Genomic DNA, 21,125 nt, shown 5'->3' with positions numbered 1-21,125 from the left:
CGAGCTTTGGGCACTGGTAAAGATATGTAGATGTTAACTTTTTCTCAAGTTTCATTTCTGGTTTTGTAGAGATTTGTAAGACAGATTTGTAAGATAGTTTTTAATTCTGTAAAGAACTAGAATACAGCCTGAATATCAAGGAACTGGCCCACTTTTTTTTTTCTTTTAATTTTTAAATTTTTTTATAAACATAAAATGTATTATTAGCCCCAGGGGTACAGGTCTGTGAATCGCCAGGTTTACACATTTCACAGCACTCACCATAGCACATACCCTCCCCAATGTCCATAACCCCACCACCCTCTCCGGCCCCCCTCCCTCGGCCCACCTTTTTAACTAGATTTGTTTCTTCATATTAGGGAGATTTTTAACTAAAATGAGAACCAAAAGATTTCTGTCTTTTGAAAATCTGTATTAAATAAAGCCATTCAGCTTTATTTCTGAGAGACTTTATTTCTGTTTATACAATTGAACCTTGGCATCTATTAACCTTATGTTAGTATAAAGTATTAGCTTTATACCTTAAAAAGTTTGCTGCTTTTTAGGGGACATCAATTCTTTGTTGGGAGAAGAGGTGTCTGGGCTATATCTACAAAGATCATTGCATGAAAATGAGTGAAGCTGGCAGGGGTTGGTTACAGTAAACTAAACCCTATAGTTTGTTCCCAGTGAGTCTGCTAATTTCGCTTTCTGGCTTTTGGCATTTACAGGAATAGCCTGTATACTTTGAACGTTGAGATTAGGCTGGAGTGCTCTCTGTAAATTATGGAGGGAAGGGGAAGTTAAAACAGGCAGATGGAGTGGATTTTAAGGAGCAGAATTTTCATTAGATGTGGACATTACTTAAGTCTGATTTTTGTTTTATCTTAGGAGAGGGATCCCTACAGCCAGCCATTATATTAATAAGGTAATTGAGAGCTCTTTCTAAAGACTGTTTTTTTCCAAATAGAACCAATTTAAAGGACCCATCCTCCAGCCATTGACAAGTAGGATCTCATTCATTTTAACATTGACTCATACCAATGAGCCTTTTCATGGCTTACACAAAGACAAGAGGCATCCAGAGGGCATAGATAATGCAGCCTCCTTGATCCAAAAGTTTACTCCAGAGTAGTCTAAGAAAGCGAAGACCTCATTGCACAGGTGATAAGAATGACTTGTGTACACGGTGTCCAGTCTCCCACAAACATGAATCATGAATCGCCTTTAGTCATAACTGCCTATTCTGTGATACCAGGCAAGTAGTCTGGAATGGGATTTTCTAGCACTAACAAGCAACATAGGTTGAGATGACAAAGGCCTCTTATGGGCTGGGACCTCTTAAGACAAACTCGTCTGAGAGCCGACACTGCCCAACAAAGAGAGCACAGCTTGTAATTGTGTGTCTGGGATCCCTAGTCTGTTCAGCTGGCCATGAGTGTGCACCCCAGTACGTGCCCCCTCCAGATGGGGAAGACCACAGAGACCACAAAGCCGAGCTATTAGGACAGAACAAGAAGAAAGGATACCCCTTACCCAGTGTTGGTCTGTGCTGGTGTTTGTGTGCACATTAACTGCGGTAGCTAAGCCTTGGGTCTCTTGGAGCTGGTCTTGGAAGGGGGCGGGGCGGGGGGGTGCTTCAGGGTTGGGAACTGTGTTGTCTTACGTAGTATCTCATTGCATGGAAGTTTCTCGAGGTTGGCTGGTGACCTACTGTCAGTCTAACCCTTTCCTTGACCAACTTACCCCTAACACAGGCGTCTTTGAGTTAGATGGCAAGTGCTCTTCGTGCTCACACACTTGACCTGTGCCCACCAATTTTTTGCGGCTTTTTGGTCTTCAAGATCCCCGTTGTAAAGTTTTTTCCGGCGAGATAAACACAAAACCAGGCACAATGGGTGCAAGGCAAGATTTATTAAAAACGCTCTCCGGCAAAGTTTCAGGGCTCAGGAGAAGGGGAGCCAGGAAAGTTGCGCCAGGAGGAGGTAGGCACCCTCGGGCGAGGTTCCGCGACTCTGGAAAGCAGAGTGGCGGAAGTCGCGCCCAAGGCAGGGAGGAGGCGGCTTTTAAGGGGTCTTGGGGAAAGCTCAGGGGTCTTTGGGCAAGTTTCCCTTATTTGGATATCCCGCCGCTCATCGGGATCCCATTGGTCCACAGGAGCCCGGGGCGGGGGTCTCAGATTCCTGCTTGGGCCTTTGTTCTCCTGTCCGAGCTCAGGTCTTGTGGCGGGAACTTTCGCCATCTTTGGTAGCCCTTCCTGCCAGCCCAGCACCCATTAGCTGTACCCTTAGGTACACAAACCAAGATAAACAAACATGTACCTCACCCCACCAGCACTAATGAAAACCTGTCGCTGCAGACTGGCCAACAGAAGAGCATGTGCCCCCATCTACTACTACTACATGTGCTACTGTGGTGCACTAAACGAGAGACTCTGTTTGGGGAGACTGCAGACAGGAAATGGGAAAAGAACTAAACCAGTAAACCCCAGTTAAGTGGGGAATGCAGACTGGAACTGGGAAAGGGATTCCAATGTGGGAAAATCAAGCAAGAAGAACAGGCACTCTGGACCCATTAACCCCAGACTGGAAAGCCAGTTAGAACAGTATCTCGAATGTAAGTGGTACAAAGCTGAAACCTAGGGGGTCTTAGCAGTGGCCCTTGGAAATGGTAAGAAGAACCAAACTCAAAAAGGTTCACGGGATGCCGTGCCTGTGTTTCTCATTGTCCCCGAATGCCATGAGAAATTCAATCATAGCCCAGTGCTACAGCCACATCTGTTAAAAAAAAAAAACAAGATTTAACCAAGTATATTTGGAGATCCAGTTGGCTTTATTAAATGATTCAAGATCCGGCAGCAGCAAGTAGAAGTGAGCTCTAAGGATGCATACAAATGGGAAGTTCTTTTTGTTTTTGTTTTTTTAATAGGAAGGAGGGTGGGGCAAAAAAATCATTAGCTTTAAAAAAAAGGGTTGTTTTCAGTCAAGGTCACTTTCCAAGAGGTCTCACGCAGAAGGCCTCCAATTCCTTTGGGGGATTAGCCTGGTGGCACGAATTGGCACCCTTCAGAAAATTCCTGACTAATCAGTTAAGACTTTTTCTGGGGGAGGTTGAAACTGCGAGTAGATTAGGTATTAAGGTATCTTGTTTGAGGTCCCAGCCTGAGTGATGCCATGTTGGGCCTGTGGTTTTCTTTTTTACCAAGTAAACATGACTGTGGGAAACATACTGTCTTATTACTAGATATTTTGTACTAAGAAATATTAGGCCAGTGATAATTTCAAAATACCCTTTACTCCAGCAAGTCTGCTTCCAAGAATGTTCCTAGCTGATCTGTAGGAATGCATGTGAAATAATTTATGTAGGAGGTTACTCAGTGCAGCATTGTTTGTAATGATAAATGGTGAGGTGTGATCTAGATGTCTGCCAGGGGGACCCAGATTAAATAAATGATGCATCTGTGAGGAGGAAAAAATCATTTCCTTCTATTCTCCTAAGTTCCCGCTGGGGCCCCTGTAGCAAAAAGACATGAATAGGAAAAAAACATACAAATGTGTAAATTTTACACGATACTTGAGCCTTTATAAGGAAGTGATAACCAAAGGGTTAAACCTGAGTATTTATGCTAGATCTGGTGAAGTGGGAAATTGTGGGGAAATGTGATAAGAGGAGTATGAGCTAAGTGTGGTAAACTCCGGGAACAGCAAGACCTGTTCTTTCGGATTTCTTTTGGTGTCCCTCCATCTTCAATGATGAGATTGCCCATCCCCCCGCCCTAACCCCTATCAGGAATAGGGAGGGCACCTGTCATCTGAGGGTCTTAACACATGCTTCAGGGGGAGGTCAGAAAGTCTTTCCTGCACCTGCTCTTTTTCACATACCTTGTGCTTCATGTTGTTAATAAGGTCAAGGTACCAAATTTGAGCCACCACACGTATTTTACAGGCCCTGGACCTTGTCAAGTCTACTGTATGGACAGTAGAATATGCAAACCTAAAGAAAATGGAGAAACTTTAACATATGAAAGAACTCCAAAATATATTGTTAAATGAGGAAAAAAGGGGAGGAGGGCATGAATTATGGGAGAGGGAGTATGTATGTGTATTTGTACAGACAAAGATCTATGGAAGGACACACAGGATCTAGTAATGGTGGATACCTTTGGAGGTAGAGGGGTGGTCATTAGGCAGGAAAGGGAGGAGGTGGGAGGGAATCTATACTTTTTTAAATTCTTTTTTGGTTTTTGAACCATATAACTATTAGCCTAAGTAAAGGTCAAACAGAATTATATTTAAAAATCTAAGAAAATTTTTCACTCTCTAACACACCTTATTGACATTATTAGTTACCACCATTTTGGATTAATGTACATTTGTAGAAGTTATTTGAGTTAAGTCTATTAGTTTAAGCTATTAAAGTGATCCAAAATTATTAGAAAAAAAACTCTTGGGTCATAAATAGTCAATAGAAGGTTCACAGGGTGAGAGAAACTGGCAGGGCCTGCGTCTGCTGATGCTTCTACCTTGTTCCTTATCTTTCAGATGGTTCCTTCATCACCTTCAGGCCAAGTTCGAGGTTATTATGTAGACTGGAAAATGTTGCGTGATGTGAAGAGACGAAAAATGGCTTATGAATATGCAGATGAGAGGCTGCGGATCAATTCACTCAGGAAGAATACCATTTTGCCAAAAGATCTTCAGGTGAGCTGATTGATGAGTCCCTGTCTACCCCAAGATCATTCTCAAATCAGAGCACCATTGATACTGTTGGGACTTAGTAACAATAAAATATCTGGAGAATATGATCAAAATCTCCTAGTCAACATAATTGAACACATTTGAAGTGATTTTGGTGAGTTTCAGCCTGAAGAGAACTATTCATTCCTAACTAGCCTTTTAACCGTTTCACTAGATGACACTTAAAAAGTATTGGTGTGGGGGGCACCTGGGTGGCTCAGTAGGTTAGGCCTCTGCCTTTGGCTCGGCTCAGGTCAAGATCTCAGTCCTGAGATCAGGCCCTGCGTCAGGCTCTTTGCTCTGCAGGGAGCCTGCTTCCCCCTCTCTCTGCCTGCCTCTCTGCCTGCTTGCGATCTCTCTATCAAATAAATAAAATCTTAAAAAAAAAAAGTACTGGTTCATGGTAGCCGCACAAATTGAGCAATTATTTTGACCTAAGATCTCCCCCACTCCCTGACTTCTTCCTACTCTCTCAACTGTCAAAGCTTTGGGAGGCTCTGCTGACCCATGAGGCTGGCCACGTGCCTCGTAGGTGGCCTACATGGGTCCTCCCCCAGGGCAGTTCCGAGCCTGCCTCTCTGAACTCCTTTGCCCACTTCTCTGTGCTGAGGTGGCTTTCCATCTAGGTTTACTTTCTTGTACTCCTTAACTTGAGTAAGAGGATGTCAACCCTGTTTGACTTCTTGAAGCATAAGGTCCTGCACTTACCTGGTGACATAAAATACCTCCATTCAAGAGTCTTGTCGGGGTGCTTGGGTGGTTAAGTCCGTTAAGCAACGGACTCCTGATTTCAACCCAGGCCGTGATCTCCGGGTCCTGGGATCCAGCCCTGCATCTCTGGCCTCTGTACGTAGCAGAGAGTCTGCTTCAGGGTTCTCTTCCTCTCCCTTCTCTCTCCTCATCTCCCTCCCTCCCTCTTGCTCTCTCTCTCCAATAAATGAATAAGTCTTTAAAGAAACAAAGCATAAGAGTCTTACCAAGGAGTATAACTCAAACTCGGGACTACTGAAACTGTCAAAAGCTCAGAGTGAGATTAAAAAAAAACTACTTAAAGAAGCTGGCTGAATAATATACAGGCCATTCATTACTACAGATTTTTTAAAACTTTGTCTAGATTAGCCATCAGCAGAAAACTGATTGCCCTGAACCACTCTGTTAGAGCCTTTACCATACAGCATTAAGCTACTTGCCTATATTTAGGGAGTAGTAGGAGGTGGCCCCTGAGAATCAGCTTAAGGTGTCACAGAGGAATTACTGAAGAAGACCCCCAGAAGAAATGGCTCTGGTATGAGACCCAGCAGTAGCTTTTCAAAGACTCTGAGAGTTGTAGGAATTGATCCTGGCTCTGTGTTGCCTACCAAATAGCAAACAAATCAAACTTATGCCCCCAATTTAAGTGTTTTGGGGAACAAGGAGTGGTATATGTGTTTGTATATGGTAGGTACATGCGTACGTCAGTAACTTAGAGCTCTTCTAGGACAGCCTCCAGGGAACTTCACTTGTAGCCTCGTGATTTCTCCTCTCCAGTCCTCTCTGCAGCGCTGTCTACTATTCACTCACTAGCTGTGTTGTTTATAATTCTCTAAGTATCTCATAGTGGGAGCACATGCATAAGCTTTTGGAGATTAGGAAATAATTCTTTTTTTAGATGTGCAACATATGTATTTTGATAATTCTCTTTGTTTAAGATTTTATTTATTTATTTGACAGATCACAAGTAGGCAGAGAGGCAGGCAGAGAGAGAGTTGGGGAAGCAGGCTACCTGCTGAGCAGTGAGCCCGATGTAGGGCTCAATCCCAGGACCCTGAGACACTTCACTGACTGAGCCATCCAGGTGTCCCATCTTTTTTTTTTTTTTAAGATTTTATTAATTTATTTGACAGACCATGAGAGAGAGAACACAAGCAGTGGGAGAGGGAGAAGCAGGCCTCCTGCAGAATAGGGAGCCCCATGTGGCGCTTGATCCCAGGACCCTGGGATCATGACCTGAGCCTAAGGCAGACACTTAACGACTGAGCTACCCAGGCACCCCCGTCCATCTTTTTTTGTTTTTTAATTAAGTGTATAGTTCACATGCACTGTTTGTTTCAGGGATACAACATAGTAATTCAGCAACTCTATACGAAAGGTTATGCTCACCACCAGTGTAGTTACCATATAACACTATTTACAATACATTGACTATATTCCTTATGCTGTACATTTCATCCCTGGGACTTATGCAGTCCATGACTGGAAGCCTGTACTTTCCACTTCCTTTCACCCCTTTTGCCAGGGTATCTACCTACTTGCTTTCTGGCAGTCACCAGTTTTCTGTTCTTATGGGTCAGTTTCTGCTATAGTTGTTTATTTGTTCATTTGTTTTGTTTTTTAGATTTCACCTATATGTGAAATCATAGGGATTTGTCTTTCTCTGATTTATTTCACTTAGTATAATAACTTCTGAGTCCATCTGTGTTGTCACAAATGGCAGGATCTAATCTTTTAAGACTGAATAATATTCCGTTGTATATACACACCGCATCTTCTTTATCCATTCATCTATCATTGCACATTTGGGTTGCTTCCATATCTTGATTACTATAAATAATGCTGTGCTAGAATAGGGGCGCATGTATTCTTTGGAATTACTATTTTTGTTTACTTTGTGCAACTACCCACTTGAGGAATTACTGGATTTGTAGTATTTCTATTTTTCATTTTTTGAGGAAACTACTGTTTCCCTCAGTGGCTACACCAGTACACGTTCCCGTCAACAGTAGAGGAGGAGCCCATTTACTCTACATCCTTACCAACATTGGATTTTACCCACTCTGAAAGTTGTAAGCTGATAGACCTCATTGTGGTTTTGATTTTCATTTCCTTGATCTTGATGTTGAGCATCTTTTCATGTGTCTTTTGGCCATCTATATGTCTTCTTTGAAAAAATGTCTGTTTAATTCCTCTCCCTATTTCTTAATTGGATTATTTGGTTTTTTGATATTGAGTTGTTGAAGTTCTTTTTTTGTTTTTTTGGTTATTTTTTAAGATTTTATTTATTTACTTGACAGAGAGAGACACAGTGAGAGAGGGAACACAAGCAGGAGGAGTAGGAGAGGGAGAAGCAGGCTTCCCACTAAGCAGGGAGCCTGATGTGAAGCTCAGTCCCAGGACTCTGGGATCATTCCCTAAGCCAAAGACAGAAGCTCAATGACTGAGCCACCCAGGCACCCCAAGTTGTTTAAGTTCTTTATGTACTTTGGATATAAACCCTTTATCAGATGTATTGTTGGTAGACATCTTTCCCCATTCAGTAGGTTGCCTTTTTGTTTTGACGATGGTTTCCTTCCATCTGCAAAAGCTTTTTATTTTGCTGTAGTCCCGATAGTTTGTGTTTTTGTTTCCCTGGCCCGAGGAGATGTATCTAGAAAAATGTTGCTAGGCTGATATCCAAGATATTCTCTATGTTTTCTAGGAGTTAAATGGCTGCAGGTCCCACATTTAGGTCCTTAATCCATATTAAGTTTATTTTTCTGTATGGTATAAGTAAGTGGTCCAGTTTCATTCTTCTGCAGGTAGCTGTCCAGTTTTCCCAACACCATTTATTGGAAAGACTGTCTTTTCCTCATTGTACATTCATTCCTCTTTTGTCATAGATTAATTGACCATAAAAGCATGGATTTATTTCTGGACTTCCTATTCCATTGATCTGTTTTGTCTCTTTTTCTGCCAGTACCATACTTCTGATTATTATAGCTTTGTGGTATATCTTGAAATCTGGGATTGGGATACCTCCAGCTTTGTTGTTTCTCAGGATTGCTTTGGCTATTCGGGGCTTTCTATAGTTCCAGACAAATTTTTGTTCTAATTCTTTGAGAAATGGTGTTGGTATTTTGATAGGGATTGCACTGAATCTATAAATTACTTGGGGTAATGCGGACATTTTAATAATAATAATTCTTCCAATCCATGACCATGCAGTATCTTTCCAGTTTTTGTATTGTCTTCAATATCTTTCATCAGTGTCTTAACAGTTTTCAGAGTATAGATTTTTCACCTCCTTGGTTAAATTTGGCAAACATACTAAAGGTAGTAGATTATTCACTTATAAAGCCAATATGGAGGTTAAAACCTAAAAACTAAAGTAGAATAATCAATTTTATCTATGAAAATTTGTCTAAAGATACACAAAATAAGATATAAAATATGACATCATATACATAAAACATGGAGGGCAGGAATTTAGTGCTTTTAGTTCATACTTTAGCTACAGTCAATGTAATAAAGACTTAGACGCATAAGATGTTATATATAAGCCAGTAGTAACCACAAATGAAGTTAAAGTAGATACACAAAAAATAAAAAGTAATCCAAGCATAACACTAAATAAAATGTCAAACTCCAAGGGAAGAGAGCAAGAGAAGGAAAAAAAAACAGACAAACACGATAAGGACACAATGAACAAACTGATAGTAAGTGCATATCTATCAGTAATCATTTAAATATGAAGGACTAAATGCTCTAATCAAAAGACATAGTGTGACTGAATGGATAAAAAGAAAGATCCAGCTACATGCTGCCAGGACACTCATCTTCAAGACCTAAAGATAGATACAAACTGAAAGTATGGGATAGAAAAACATATTGCATGCAAATAAAAATGAAAACCAAAAAAAACAGGCTAGCAATACCTTAGGCATGTTTTCTGCACTCTGGGGATGGCAGAGGAAGAGGTAAACCAAGGTTTCATTTTGGAGATAGAAAGCATATCTGACTCAGCTGTGATTTTACCTAGCACTCCACAGGCCTGTGCCAGTCCACTGTCTCCCCATATAAGCAGTTCAGGAAGACAAGCTGTGAGTGCAACACTTAGAGAATGATTAAGGAAAGCTAGATCTTCATTTAATTCCTGTTGCAGTGTGGTAAGACGTCTTAAGTAAAGAATGAAGAAAATGATCAGATTTTTCAGAGATACCAGCATCTTCAACGGAAGGAAACTGGTATTTCAAAAAAATTTTAAACACACAGTGAATTTGAAGAAAGTACATACTTGAAAAATACCTTCAAGAATGTCCGTGCAGGGGCACCTGGGCAGCTCAGTTGATAAGAGCGTGCTGCTCTTGATCTCTCAGGGTTGTAAGTTTGAGCCCCATGTCACGTTTTAGAAATTACTTAAAAAGAAATCTTAAAAAAAAAAAATCTGTGCATGTGAATCTAAATCACTTGGTACTAAGGCCTTCAGTGATCTACAGAGTGACTTTGTAAAAGAAGATCTTCCCAAACAAAGATTAAGAAAAAGCAAAATTGGTGAAGAGATTGAGGAGAAAAAAACACCTTTGGGGGCTAAAACTGGTCAAAATGTACAGATCAAAGACTGACCTGTCTCAGGCCACAATTGCTTTATGAGTTGTATCAGCTATGGCTGAGAAGAAACCCAGCCTTACTCAGTCGGTAGACCACTGTGGGTTAGATGATAAATTGTTATTCTATAGTAGAAACGAAGACTTTATGGGTATTTAATTCATAATTTTTTTCTCCAATGTTTCTGGGGATGATGACTCAAAAGATAATATATTTTAAAAGGAAGGTAGAGACCATTAGGGTTTAGAGAGAGAGATCTTGAACATCACTTTAGGGCACTCTGTTATATAGCTATAAAATAAAATGAAAATTTAGTATTTTGGATAAGTTTGGCAAAGAAAATTGGGCATTTTTTTTAAATGTGAAAAGAAACTTAGATCACGCTTTAAAAAATAATTTGAGCATTTCTGAAAGTCAGGCTTTTGTTTTAAGTTTGTATTTATTTAAATAATCTTTATACCCAGTGTGGGACTCAAACTCATGACCTCGATATCCAGAGTTGTATGCTCCACTCACTGAGCCAGCCAGGTGCCCCTGGAAGTCAGTTATAATAGATTGTTTTGTTTATTATGGTTTAAAAAAAAAAAAAAAAGCTTTATTTTAAATATTAAAAAATAGTGGTAAATGGGATGCCTGGGTGGCTCAGTTGGTTGGACGACTGCCTTCGGCTCAGGTCATGATCCCGGAATCGCGGATCGAATCCCACATCGGGCTCCCAGCTCCATGGGGAGTCTGCTTCTCCCTCTGACCTTCTCCTCGCTCATGCTCTCTCTCACTGTCTCTCTCTCTCAAATAAATAAATAAAATCTTTAAAAAAAAATTTTTTTTTAAAAATAGTGGTAAATGTCTAAACCTAAAGTGGTCTAAATTTGGCCTCCTGTTTCCTTAGTTTATGAACCTTGTTTTGTAAGGTAGCAAGAAACAAGGGCATTAGATGATGATAAAGGAATTAGTCCACCCAGAGGATATATTAATTGAGACTATCTCTGTACCCAACATAGGACCACCTAAATACATAAAGCAAATAGTAATAGATATAAAGGGAGAGACTGGCAGTAAAACTAAATGGTAGGGAGCTTTAATACCCAATTTACCTCAGTGGGGACCATCCAGAAAGAAAATAAGGAAGCCATGGTTCTGAATGACACATTAGACCAGACAGACCTAGCATATATATTAAACATGCTATCCAAAAACAGCAGAATACACATTCCTTTCAAGTACACAGGGAACATCTCTAGGATAGATCACATGTAAGGTCATAAAACGAGTCTCAATAAATATAAGAGGACTGAAATCATATTAAACATCTTTTCTGACCATAGCAGTATGAAACTAGAAATCAGTTACAAGAACAAAATACAAACACTTGAAGAATAAACATGACATTAAACAATGAATGAATCCGGAAAAAATCAGAGAAAATTAAAAAATACATGGAGACAAATGAAAACGAACACAGTAAAGTTCAAAATCTTTAGGACACAGCAAAGGCATTTCCAAGAGGGAAGTTTAGAGTCATACAGGCCTACCCCCAAAAACAAGAAAAATCTCAAACAACCTAACCTAACACTTAAAGGAGCTAGAAAAAGGACAAAATCTCAAAGCTAGTAGATGGAAGGAAATAATGAAGATCAGAACAGAAATAAATGAAGTAGACATGGGAAAAAAAATAGAAAAGATCAGTGATGAAGCTGAGTTCTTTGGAAAGATGAATAAAATTGACAAGCATTTAGCCAGACTTATCAAGAAAAAGTAAGGAATGAAATAAAAAAATGAAAGAGGAAATAACTGATATTACAGAAATAACAACGGATTACAAGAGAATATTTGAAAATTATATGCCAGCAAATTGGACAACCTAGAAAAAAAAAGGATGAATTCCTAGAACCTGCAATTCCCCACAGCAAATCAGGAAGAGAGAAAATTTGAACAGACCGAGTACTAGTAATGAAATTGAGCTGGTAATCAAAAAACTCCCAACAACACAATTCCAGGACCAGATGCCTTCACAGATACAGTCTATAAAACATTTAAAGAAGAATTAATATCTGTTCTTTTCAAACTATTCCAGTAAATAAAGAGGAAGGGAAACTTCCAAAACTTCATTCTACATGGCCCCTGTTACCTGGTACAAAAACCAGACAGAAACACTGCAAAAAAAGAAAACCACAGGCCAAAATCTCTGATGAACATGGGGGGAAAAAATAAATAAATAAAAAGTCAGTTACTAAAAAAAATTAGCAAAGCAATGTCAGCAGTACATTAGAGGTTCATGTATCACAGTAAGAGGGATTTATTTCAGAGATGTGTGGTTCACTTGTGGCAAATGAATCAACATGATATTCAGACTAACCGGAAAGGGTAAGAACTATATGATCATCTCAGTAGATGCATTTGACAAAATACAACAGCCATTCATGATAAACTTAACAAAGTGGATTTAGAGAGAACATACCTCAACATATGAAAAATCTACAGCTAGTGTCCTACTTGGTGGTGAAAAATTGAAAGCTTTTCCACCAAGTTTGGAAACAAGACTAGGCTGTCCACTTTCACTGCTTTTATTCGACATAGTACTGGAACTCTGAACTGCAGCAGTCACACAAGGGAAAAAAAGAAAAGTCCTCAAAATTGGTAAAAAAAGTAAAACTGTTTACTGTTCATAGGTGACTTGATACTATATAGAGAAAACCCGTGAGCACCTGGATGGCTCCAGGTTAAGCATCGAACTCTTGGTTTCAGCTCTAGTCATGATCTCAGGGTCATGAGATCGAGCCCAGGTGTTGGTTTCTGTGCTAAGCCCAGGGTCTGCTTGAGAGAGTCCCTTTCTTCCTCTCCCCACCCCTCCTTCCTCCACTTACATGCAGTACATGTTCTCGCTCTCTCTCTAAAATAATAAATGGTAAAATAATAATAAAATCTGTAAAAGAAGAAAACCCAAATGACTCCACCAAGGAACTGTTAACTGATAAATGATTTTAATAAAGATGCAAGATAAAAATATGGCATTCCTCTATAATAATGAAGTAGCAAAAAGAGAAATTAAGAAAACAATCCCATTTAGAGTTACACCAAAAAAAAATAAAGTACGGAGAAAATATTTTTTGAAACTTAATAGTTTGTGTTAAGTTAGTGGCTTTTGTATGCATTTTCTTGTTTAATTTATGCACTTTTCATATGTTAGAGTAATTACTGTGATTTCTCAGTCTAGCACAGGGTCAGTCATAATTGTCATATTTAAGTGAATATAATCACACACTAGTATGTACATAAACAAGAATAAAATCATTAACGCAGGCTTCTGTAGTAGTAATCTCTCTTTCCTCCATCTCAACCACTTTTCCCCTTACCAGATTCATTCTCTCTATTGCAAACAATCTTTTAAAAATGTAAATCTCATCCATTCTCTCATCTTTGCTTCTCCAGCAGTCAGAATCTCTACCATAGGTGTCAGGGCTCTGTTACCCTTCTCCAGCCTCCTCTTAAACCCATTTCCTCTTATTGATCTGCATCCCACAGGTTTCCCACAGGTTTCATGACTCAAAAATCATAAGAAAAATAATCTAGCTTTGTATCTTAAGGAACTAGAAAAAGAAGAGTAAACTAAGCCCAGGTTAGCAAAAGAAAGGGAGTAACAGGGCACCTGACTTTCTCAGTCGGTAGAATGTGCAGCTCTTGATCTCCAGGTCATAAACTCAAGCCTCACATTGGGGGTAGAGTTTACTGTTTAAAAAAAAAAAGAACAGGGGCGCCTGGGTGGCTCAGCGGGTTAAAGCCTCTGCCTTCAGCCCAGGTCATGATCCCAGGGTCCTGGGATCGAGCCCCGCATCGGGCTCTCTGCTCAGTGCAGAGCCTGCTTCTCTCTCTCTCTCTCTCTCTCTGCCTGCCTCTCTGCCTACTTGTGTTCTCTGTCAAATAAATAAATAAAATCTTTTAAAAAAAAAATAAAATAAATAAAAATTAAAAAAGAAGAAGAAAAAGAAATAAAAAGATTAAAGCAGAAGTAAATGAAATAGAAACCAGAAAACACTATGGATCAATGAAACTAAGAGCTGATGTTTTGAAAAGATAAAATCGACAAATCTTTAGCTAAACTGAGTTAAAAAGAGCAAGAACTCAAAATCAGAAATGAAAAAGGAAACATTACAACTGATATTACAGAAATACAAAGTATCGTAAGAAACTGATATGAACCAGGGCATGAACCAGGGCGCCTGGGTAGCTCAGTTGGTTGAGCATCTGCCTTTAGTTCAGGTCATGATCCCAGGTCTGTGATTGAGCCCTGCATCGGGCTCCCTGGTAAGCAGGGAGTGTGCTTTTCCCTCTCCCTCTGCCACTGCCCCTGCTAGTACTCTTTTGCTCTCTGTCAAATAAATAAATAAAATCTTTAAAAAAAAAAAAAAAAAGAAAGAAAGAAACTTTCCTTTGAAAGTTTGAGCAATTATATGCCAACAAATTGGATAACCTAGAAGAAATAGATAAATTCTTAGAAATATACCTCCTAATAAGACTAAATGGAGAAGAAATAGAAAATCTGAACTGACCAATAATAATAACACTATTGAATTAGTAATCAGAAACATTTCAAAAAAGCCCAGTGCCATGTGGCTTCCTGAGCAAATTCTATCAAACATTTAAAGGTGAATTAATACCAGGGTGCCTGGGTGGCACAATTGATTAAGTGCCTGAATCTTATTTCCGGCTTGGGTCATGATTTCAGAGTTGTGAGATCAACTCCTGCCTCAGGCTCCTCATTGGGTGTGGAGCCTGCTTGGGATTCTCCCCTTCTCCTTCTGCCCCTCCCCCTTCTCCTAAAATTTTAAAAAAAAAAAAAATTTTTTTTAAATAAAAAGGTGGATTTAATACCAATATTTCTCAAACTCTTCCCAAAACTTGAAGTCAAGGGACCACTTCCAAATTTATTTTATCAAGCCAGCATAACCCGGTTACCAAACCCAGATAAGAACACTATAAGGAAAAAAACTACAGGGGTGCCTAGGTGGCTCATTTGGTTAAGCTTTTGTGGATAAACAAGTTTAAAAAAAAAAAAAAGGTAAAACTGTCTTTGTTTGCAGATGTGATCTTTTATAAGGAAAAACCTAAAGATTGCACCAAATACTGCTAGAACTGATAAATGAATTCAGTAAAGTGGAAGGATATGAAAATCAGTTGTGTTTGTGTAGACTAAAAGCAAAATACCTGAAAAAGAAATAACACAATCATATGTACAATAGCATCAAAATCAGTAGAATACGTAGGAATAAACTTCAGGAAGGGAGAGATCTGTATGCTGGAAACTATAAGGTATTGATGAGAGAAATTGAAGAAGACATAAATGAAAAGATATGCTGTATTCATGGATCAGAAGAATTAATATTGTTAAAAAGTCCATACTTGGGGCAGTTGGGTAGTTTTCGGTTTAGTGTCTGACTTGATTTCAGCTCAGGTCATGAATAGGAGATCGAGCCCCATGTCGGTCTCCTTGCTCTGTGGGGAGTCTCTTTGGCCTTCTCTCTTGCCATCTCCCTCTACCCCTCTGCCCCTCAAATAAATAAGCCTTGAAAAGAAAAGGAAATGTCCATACTACACAAAGTCATCTATAGGCTTTTTGTAATCCCTATCAAAATTTCAAAGGCATTTTTCACAAAAGTAAAAAAAAAAAAAAGAAAGAAATCCTAAAATTCATAGGAATCACAGAAGAACCCTGAATAGCCAAAGCAGTCCTGAGAAAGAACAAAACTGGAGGCAACACACTTCCTAATTTAAATTGTTATAGGGGCTCCTGGCTGGCCCAGTCAGTGGAGCTTGCAGTCTCACAACTCAGGGTTGTGAGTTCCAAGCCCCACACTGGGTGTTGAGATTACTTAAAAATAAAATCTTAAACCACTTTATTACAAAGTTGTAATATTCAAGATAGTATGATACTGTGTAAAAAACAGACACCTAGAACAATGGAAGAGAACCAAGAGCCCAGGAATAAACCTACTCATATGGGTTCAACAAATATTCAACAAGGGAACCCAAACTACTCAGTGGAGAGAAAATAGCTGCTTTAATAAATGGTGTTGGGGCCACTGGATGTTCACATGCAAAAGAATGGAATTGAACTCCTATCTTACACCACTCACAATAATTCACTCAAAATGTGTGAAAACTTAAAAGGAAAACCTGAAACTAAATCTTCTACAAGAAAACACAAGAGAAAAGCTCCTTGACATTAGTCTTGGGGGTGATTGTTAAGATAGGACACCAAAAGCACAAGCAAACAAAAGCAAAAATGAGTGGGACTACATAAAAGTAAATGCTTCTGCACGGCAAAGGACTTGATAAAGAGTTAATATCCAAAATATATAAGGAACTCCTATAGTTCAATAGCAAAAAAAAAAAAGTAAGTTGAAAAATGAACAGAGAATCTGAGTAGACATTTTTCCAAAGACCTAAAAACGTCTGCTACAGGAACATGAAAAGATGCTCAGTATCACTTATGATGAGGGAAATGCAAATCAAAACCACAGTGCAATATCACCTCCTACCTGTTGGAATGACATTACCAAAAAGACAACGGATAAGTTTTGGTGAGGATGTGAAGAGAACCCTTCTGCCCTGTTGGTGGGAATGTAAATTGGTGCATTAATTATTGAAAACTGTATGAAGTTTCCTCAGATAGTTAAAAATAGAACTACCGTATGGCCCAGCAGTTCTATTTCTGAGTGTCTGAAGAAAATGAAACTAGTGATTCAGGAAGATATCTGCACCTCCATGTTCACAGCAGCATTATTTACAACAGCCAAGATAATGGAAGCAGCCTAAGTGTCAACGTTTTTCTAGTGATGTCTCCTCAGGCAAGGGAAACAAAAGCACAGATAAACTATTGGGACTAACACCCCCAATAAAAGCTTTTGCACGTCTAAGGAAACCATCAACAAAGTAAAAAGACATCCTACTGAAGAAGATATTTGCAAATGATAAGAGGTTAGTAGGCAAGATACATAAAGGATTTCTACAACTCAACACCAAAAACAAATAATCCAATTTAAAAATAGAGGGGAAAAAAAAGAGATTTGGCAGAGGACCTGAATAGACATTTTTCCAAAGAAGACTTCCAGATGGCCAACAGACACATGAAAAGATTCTCCACATCACTCATCATCCGGGAAATGCGAGCCAAAACTCCAAGGCGATTTGACCTCACACCCGTCTGAATGGTTAGAAGTAAAAAGAAATAACACGTATGAGCAAGGATGTGGATTAAAGGGAAACTTCATGTGTGTTGGTGGGGATATAAATTGGTCTAGGTACTGTGGAAGACAGTATGGAGGCTTCTCAAGTAAGTAAACATAGAACTATCGTATGATTCAGTAATTCCGCTACTGGGTATTTACCTGAGAACAAACCACTAATTCAAAGATACATGCACCCCAGTCTATACCGCAGCAGCATTTACAATAGCCAAGATACGGAAGCAACACAAGTGTCCATCAGTAGGAAAATAGATGGAGAAGATGGGAGAGTAGGTGTGAGCATACGCACAAGCAATGAGTATTTTTCAGTCATAGAAAGTGAGATCTTGCCATTTGCAGCAACATGGTTGGATCTAGAAAGTATTATAAGTGAAATAAGAGAAAAATGCCATAAGATTTCACATTCATGTGGAATCTTAAAAAACAAAACAAATACAGAAACAGACCCATAAATAGAAGAAACTGATGGTTGCCAGGATTGGAGAGGAGAGATGAGCATAAGCAGTGAAGGGGAATGGGAGGTACAGGCTTCCCTTAAGGAATGAATAAGTCATAGGGATGAAGGGTGAGGTGCAGGGATTATAGTCCGTGGTATTGTGACAGAGTTGTGTGGTGACAGGTGGTAGGTACACATGTGGAAGCACAGCATAATGTATAGACTTGTCAAGTCACTGCTGTAGACCTGAAATTAATGTAACCATATTTCAGCTGTACTTCAATAGAAAAAAGATTTTAAAAAAGTTATGTAGCTGCCCTATTCATAATAGCTCAAAACTGAGAACTGCCCAGATGCCCATCAGCTATAGAGTGGGTAAATGAATTAACGCTCTATCACCACCAGTGGGAACAAACGGATTAGGGCACACGCAGCCGTACGGAGGGGTCTCAAGCGTGTTACTGAATGAAAGAAACCAAAGAGAAATGAATAAAAAAGAATGGCATGATTAGATTTATATAAAACCTAAAGAAGGAGAACCCATCGGTGGCGTTTAGTAACCAGGAGAGCTGCTGACTAACAGTGCCTGTGTTCAGTGTCTACTACGAGCCACAGGACGGGGCTGGGGTGTTGACGATGTGTGTTTGCATTCCGGTTGCTTATTACAGAGCTGTTCTGTTAAAAGTGAGGGAGCTTCCCACATAACAGTTTATGGATTCTTGCATATCTGGGTTAAATTTCTTTTTTTTTTTTTTTACAGACTTTATTTATTTGACAGAGATCACAAGTAGGCAGAGAGGCAGGCAGAGAGAGAGAGGAAGGGAAGCAGGCTCCCTGATGAGCAGAGAGCCAGATGCAAGCCTCGATCCCAGGACTCTGGGATCGTGACCTGAGCCGAAGCCAGAGGCTTTAAACCACTGAGCCACCCAGGTGCCCCTCTGGGTTAAACTTCTATAAATTTTTTAAAAATTATGTTAGGAGCATGCCAGACATTTCTGTCACTTGTCTATTTGTGTGTACCCAGATGTTAAGGTTCACGACTGTGTCTAAGGTTTTTTGGGGAAACTGAGTGCATTAGTGGCTCTAGCCCTGTGTTCCCTTATTCTGAGCGTTGACTGAAGCATATAGAATAACTGTGCACATGTGATCGGTGTAATAATATTGTGACTTCCCTTAGGACGTGGCCGATGGAGAAATTGCTGCCCTTCCCCGGGATAGCTGTCCTGTTAGAATCCGAAATCGGTGTGTGATGACGTCCCGTCCACGTGGCGTAAAGCGGCGCTGGAGGCTTAGTCGTATTGTTTTCCGTCACTTAGCAGACCACGGGCAGCTGTCGGGGGTCCAGCGAGCAATATGGTGACCCGCTCCAGAACCCACTGAGCAGGGAACCCAGTTCTGGCAAGAGGAGGCTTCTCTAGTAGATGAAAACCTAGTTTTATAGGGGTCCAGGATGGGAGTCTAGTCTACCTGATGCTGCCTATGGTTAAAGTACTTTTTAATTTTAAATGAAGAAATTTGGTGGATGTTTCATTTTGTCAGAATTCTGGCTATCTGCGGATTCTCTCTTCTCTTGGACTTAAAAATTAACCATACTGTTTCTATGCATAGAGAGTACAAGGAGTAGAGTAATAAAAAATAGTCTGTGAAAATATTTTCTGTATGCCTGCCTTTTCCTTCACACTTAATCTTTTAGCAACACATGAGGGTTCTTGTATTTTTTAGGGGCATTATTTCCTAAAGCAGAATTATCTCATAGTTAATGCAGCTCATGGACAAGTAGCTCATCGGGCAGTTTGTCAGATGGGCCGGCTTCCCCGAGCTGCACAGCACATTGTACCACTAGCTCGTTGTTACGGAAACGATGTGTTAGAAGGTGCAGCTGGTGTTCTTGGTTATCTAACTCGGCCTCTGCTTCTCTGCGTGATGGCTGGAAAGAGGCAGAAACACTCAGTGTTTTCTTGTTCCATCTTCAGCGGCCTTTGGAACAAAAGGTCTCTTAAAGCCTCCAGAGATGTATCCAAGCAGGAAAGTTTTGTTGGAATAGTATATATTTTCTTATTTCTGGTTTATCTATAACAAATGAATAAAGGTCGCAAAAGATTGTTTAGTAACTCAACAGTGATCAGCCCAGTGATAAAAATGCCCAGGGTGTGAGTATGGAAGCACCCCCTTAACATCTGGAATGTGTTCCTGGAGCTGAAATCTGGACTTCTATCAGGAGGCAAGGGATGAGGTTTTTGCAGAGGGATCCGGGGGATGGAGGCACGGAGGCATCAAAGAGCGGGACTGCAGCCCCTCTGTCGTATGAGAAACATGAAACACAAGACAAAGGCCGTATCCTGGAAGATACATTATGTGAAGGTAAGACTTCATTGAAATGCCAGCCATTAGGGGCGCATGGGTGGCTCAGTGGGTTAAGCCTCTGCCTTCAGCTCAGGTCATGATCCCAGGGTCCTGGGATCGACCCACATCCGGCTCTCTGCTCAGCGGGAGTCTGCTTACCCCTCTTTCTGCTTGCCTGTCAACTTGTGATCTCCCTATCTGTCAAACAAATAAAATCTTAAAAAAAAAAATGTCAATGATTGGAGAGTTTTAAGCAGAGGAATGATCTCATCATTCGCTTTCCAGATAACTGACAATGGCGTGGTAGATCTGGGCCACGAGCAGAAAAGCTCCCGGCAAGATAACCAGTTGGGAGGATGTTGCAGTCGTTCTGCAAAGCCAGGGCGTGAACAAAGGTAGTTGAGGCAGGCACAGGATAGGTTGTAAAAAGTCTTACATAGAAAATTGGGCAAGACTGAGAGGCTTGACTAGATTCAGGTTTAGATTTTTAGGTGTGGATTTTCCCGTGTGCTGTGTACTTTGCCATGCCATCAGAAGGCAGCTTTCTGGTGTCCTCCCACTGCTGGGTCCTGAATTCTGTTAACTTGATGAAGGATATTTGGTTATTTCTTCATTTTCTGGCATAAGATAATGCAGGCTTACCTTGTATATTTTCTGCCTCACATTTTTTCAAGGGTCCCTGGTCCTTTTAGTATGAAATGTTTAGAGACCACATCTGAGCACTAAGAATGCTGCTGTTTGCTACTTAATTCTGAATTGTCATTGCCTTTAGGCCCTTTGGGGGGATGTTGCTAAGAAATATGCATTAAAAAAAAATAATGTAAGTTTGTATCAATTCTGTTATTTGTTAAGGTATAAACTCTTAATGACTCGAGTTATTCATTACCTTTATAATACATAAAAATTGCTTCAGCATACACTGATTTTACTCCTAAGTGATCAGTGTGTTAAGACTCCTGTGGGTTTCTCTTTGAACTCCCATTGCATTAGCAATGGAGAGTCAAAATACTGTGTTCTAAATCACTTGCAAGTATCACGTTTGTTGCA

General features: G+C 40.0%; 1 protein-coding gene across 1 annotated transcript in view; it reads left to right on the top strand.

Annotated features, from left to right (window-relative positions):
* MRPS14 (mitochondrial ribosomal protein S14) overlaps positions 1-19,386 on the top strand; it is a 28,460-nt gene extending 9,074 nt beyond the window's left edge. Inside the window, exons 2-3 of the mRNA XM_004761958.3 lie at positions 4,521-4,679; positions 18,913-19,386. Coding sequence (XP_004762015.1) covers positions 4,521-4,679; positions 18,913-19,095 — 342 coding nt within the window. The 3' untranslated portion in view covers positions 19,096-19,386. The remainder of the gene's footprint in view (positions 1-4,520; positions 4,680-18,912) is intronic.
* Positions 19,387-21,125: the final 1,739 nt, after the last annotated feature.

This window comes from Mustela putorius, unplaced genomic scaffold (assembly GCF_011764305.1).
Source record: "Mustela putorius furo isolate JIRA1106 unplaced genomic scaffold, ASM1176430v1.1 tig00003942_pilon_pilon_pilon, whole genome shotgun sequence".
NCBI classification, from domain to species: domain Eukaryota; kingdom Metazoa; phylum Chordata; class Mammalia; order Carnivora; family Mustelidae; genus Mustela; species Mustela putorius.
The sequence above is the reverse complement of the archived record's forward strand: the minus strand, read 5'-3'. Positions and strand labels throughout refer to the sequence as shown.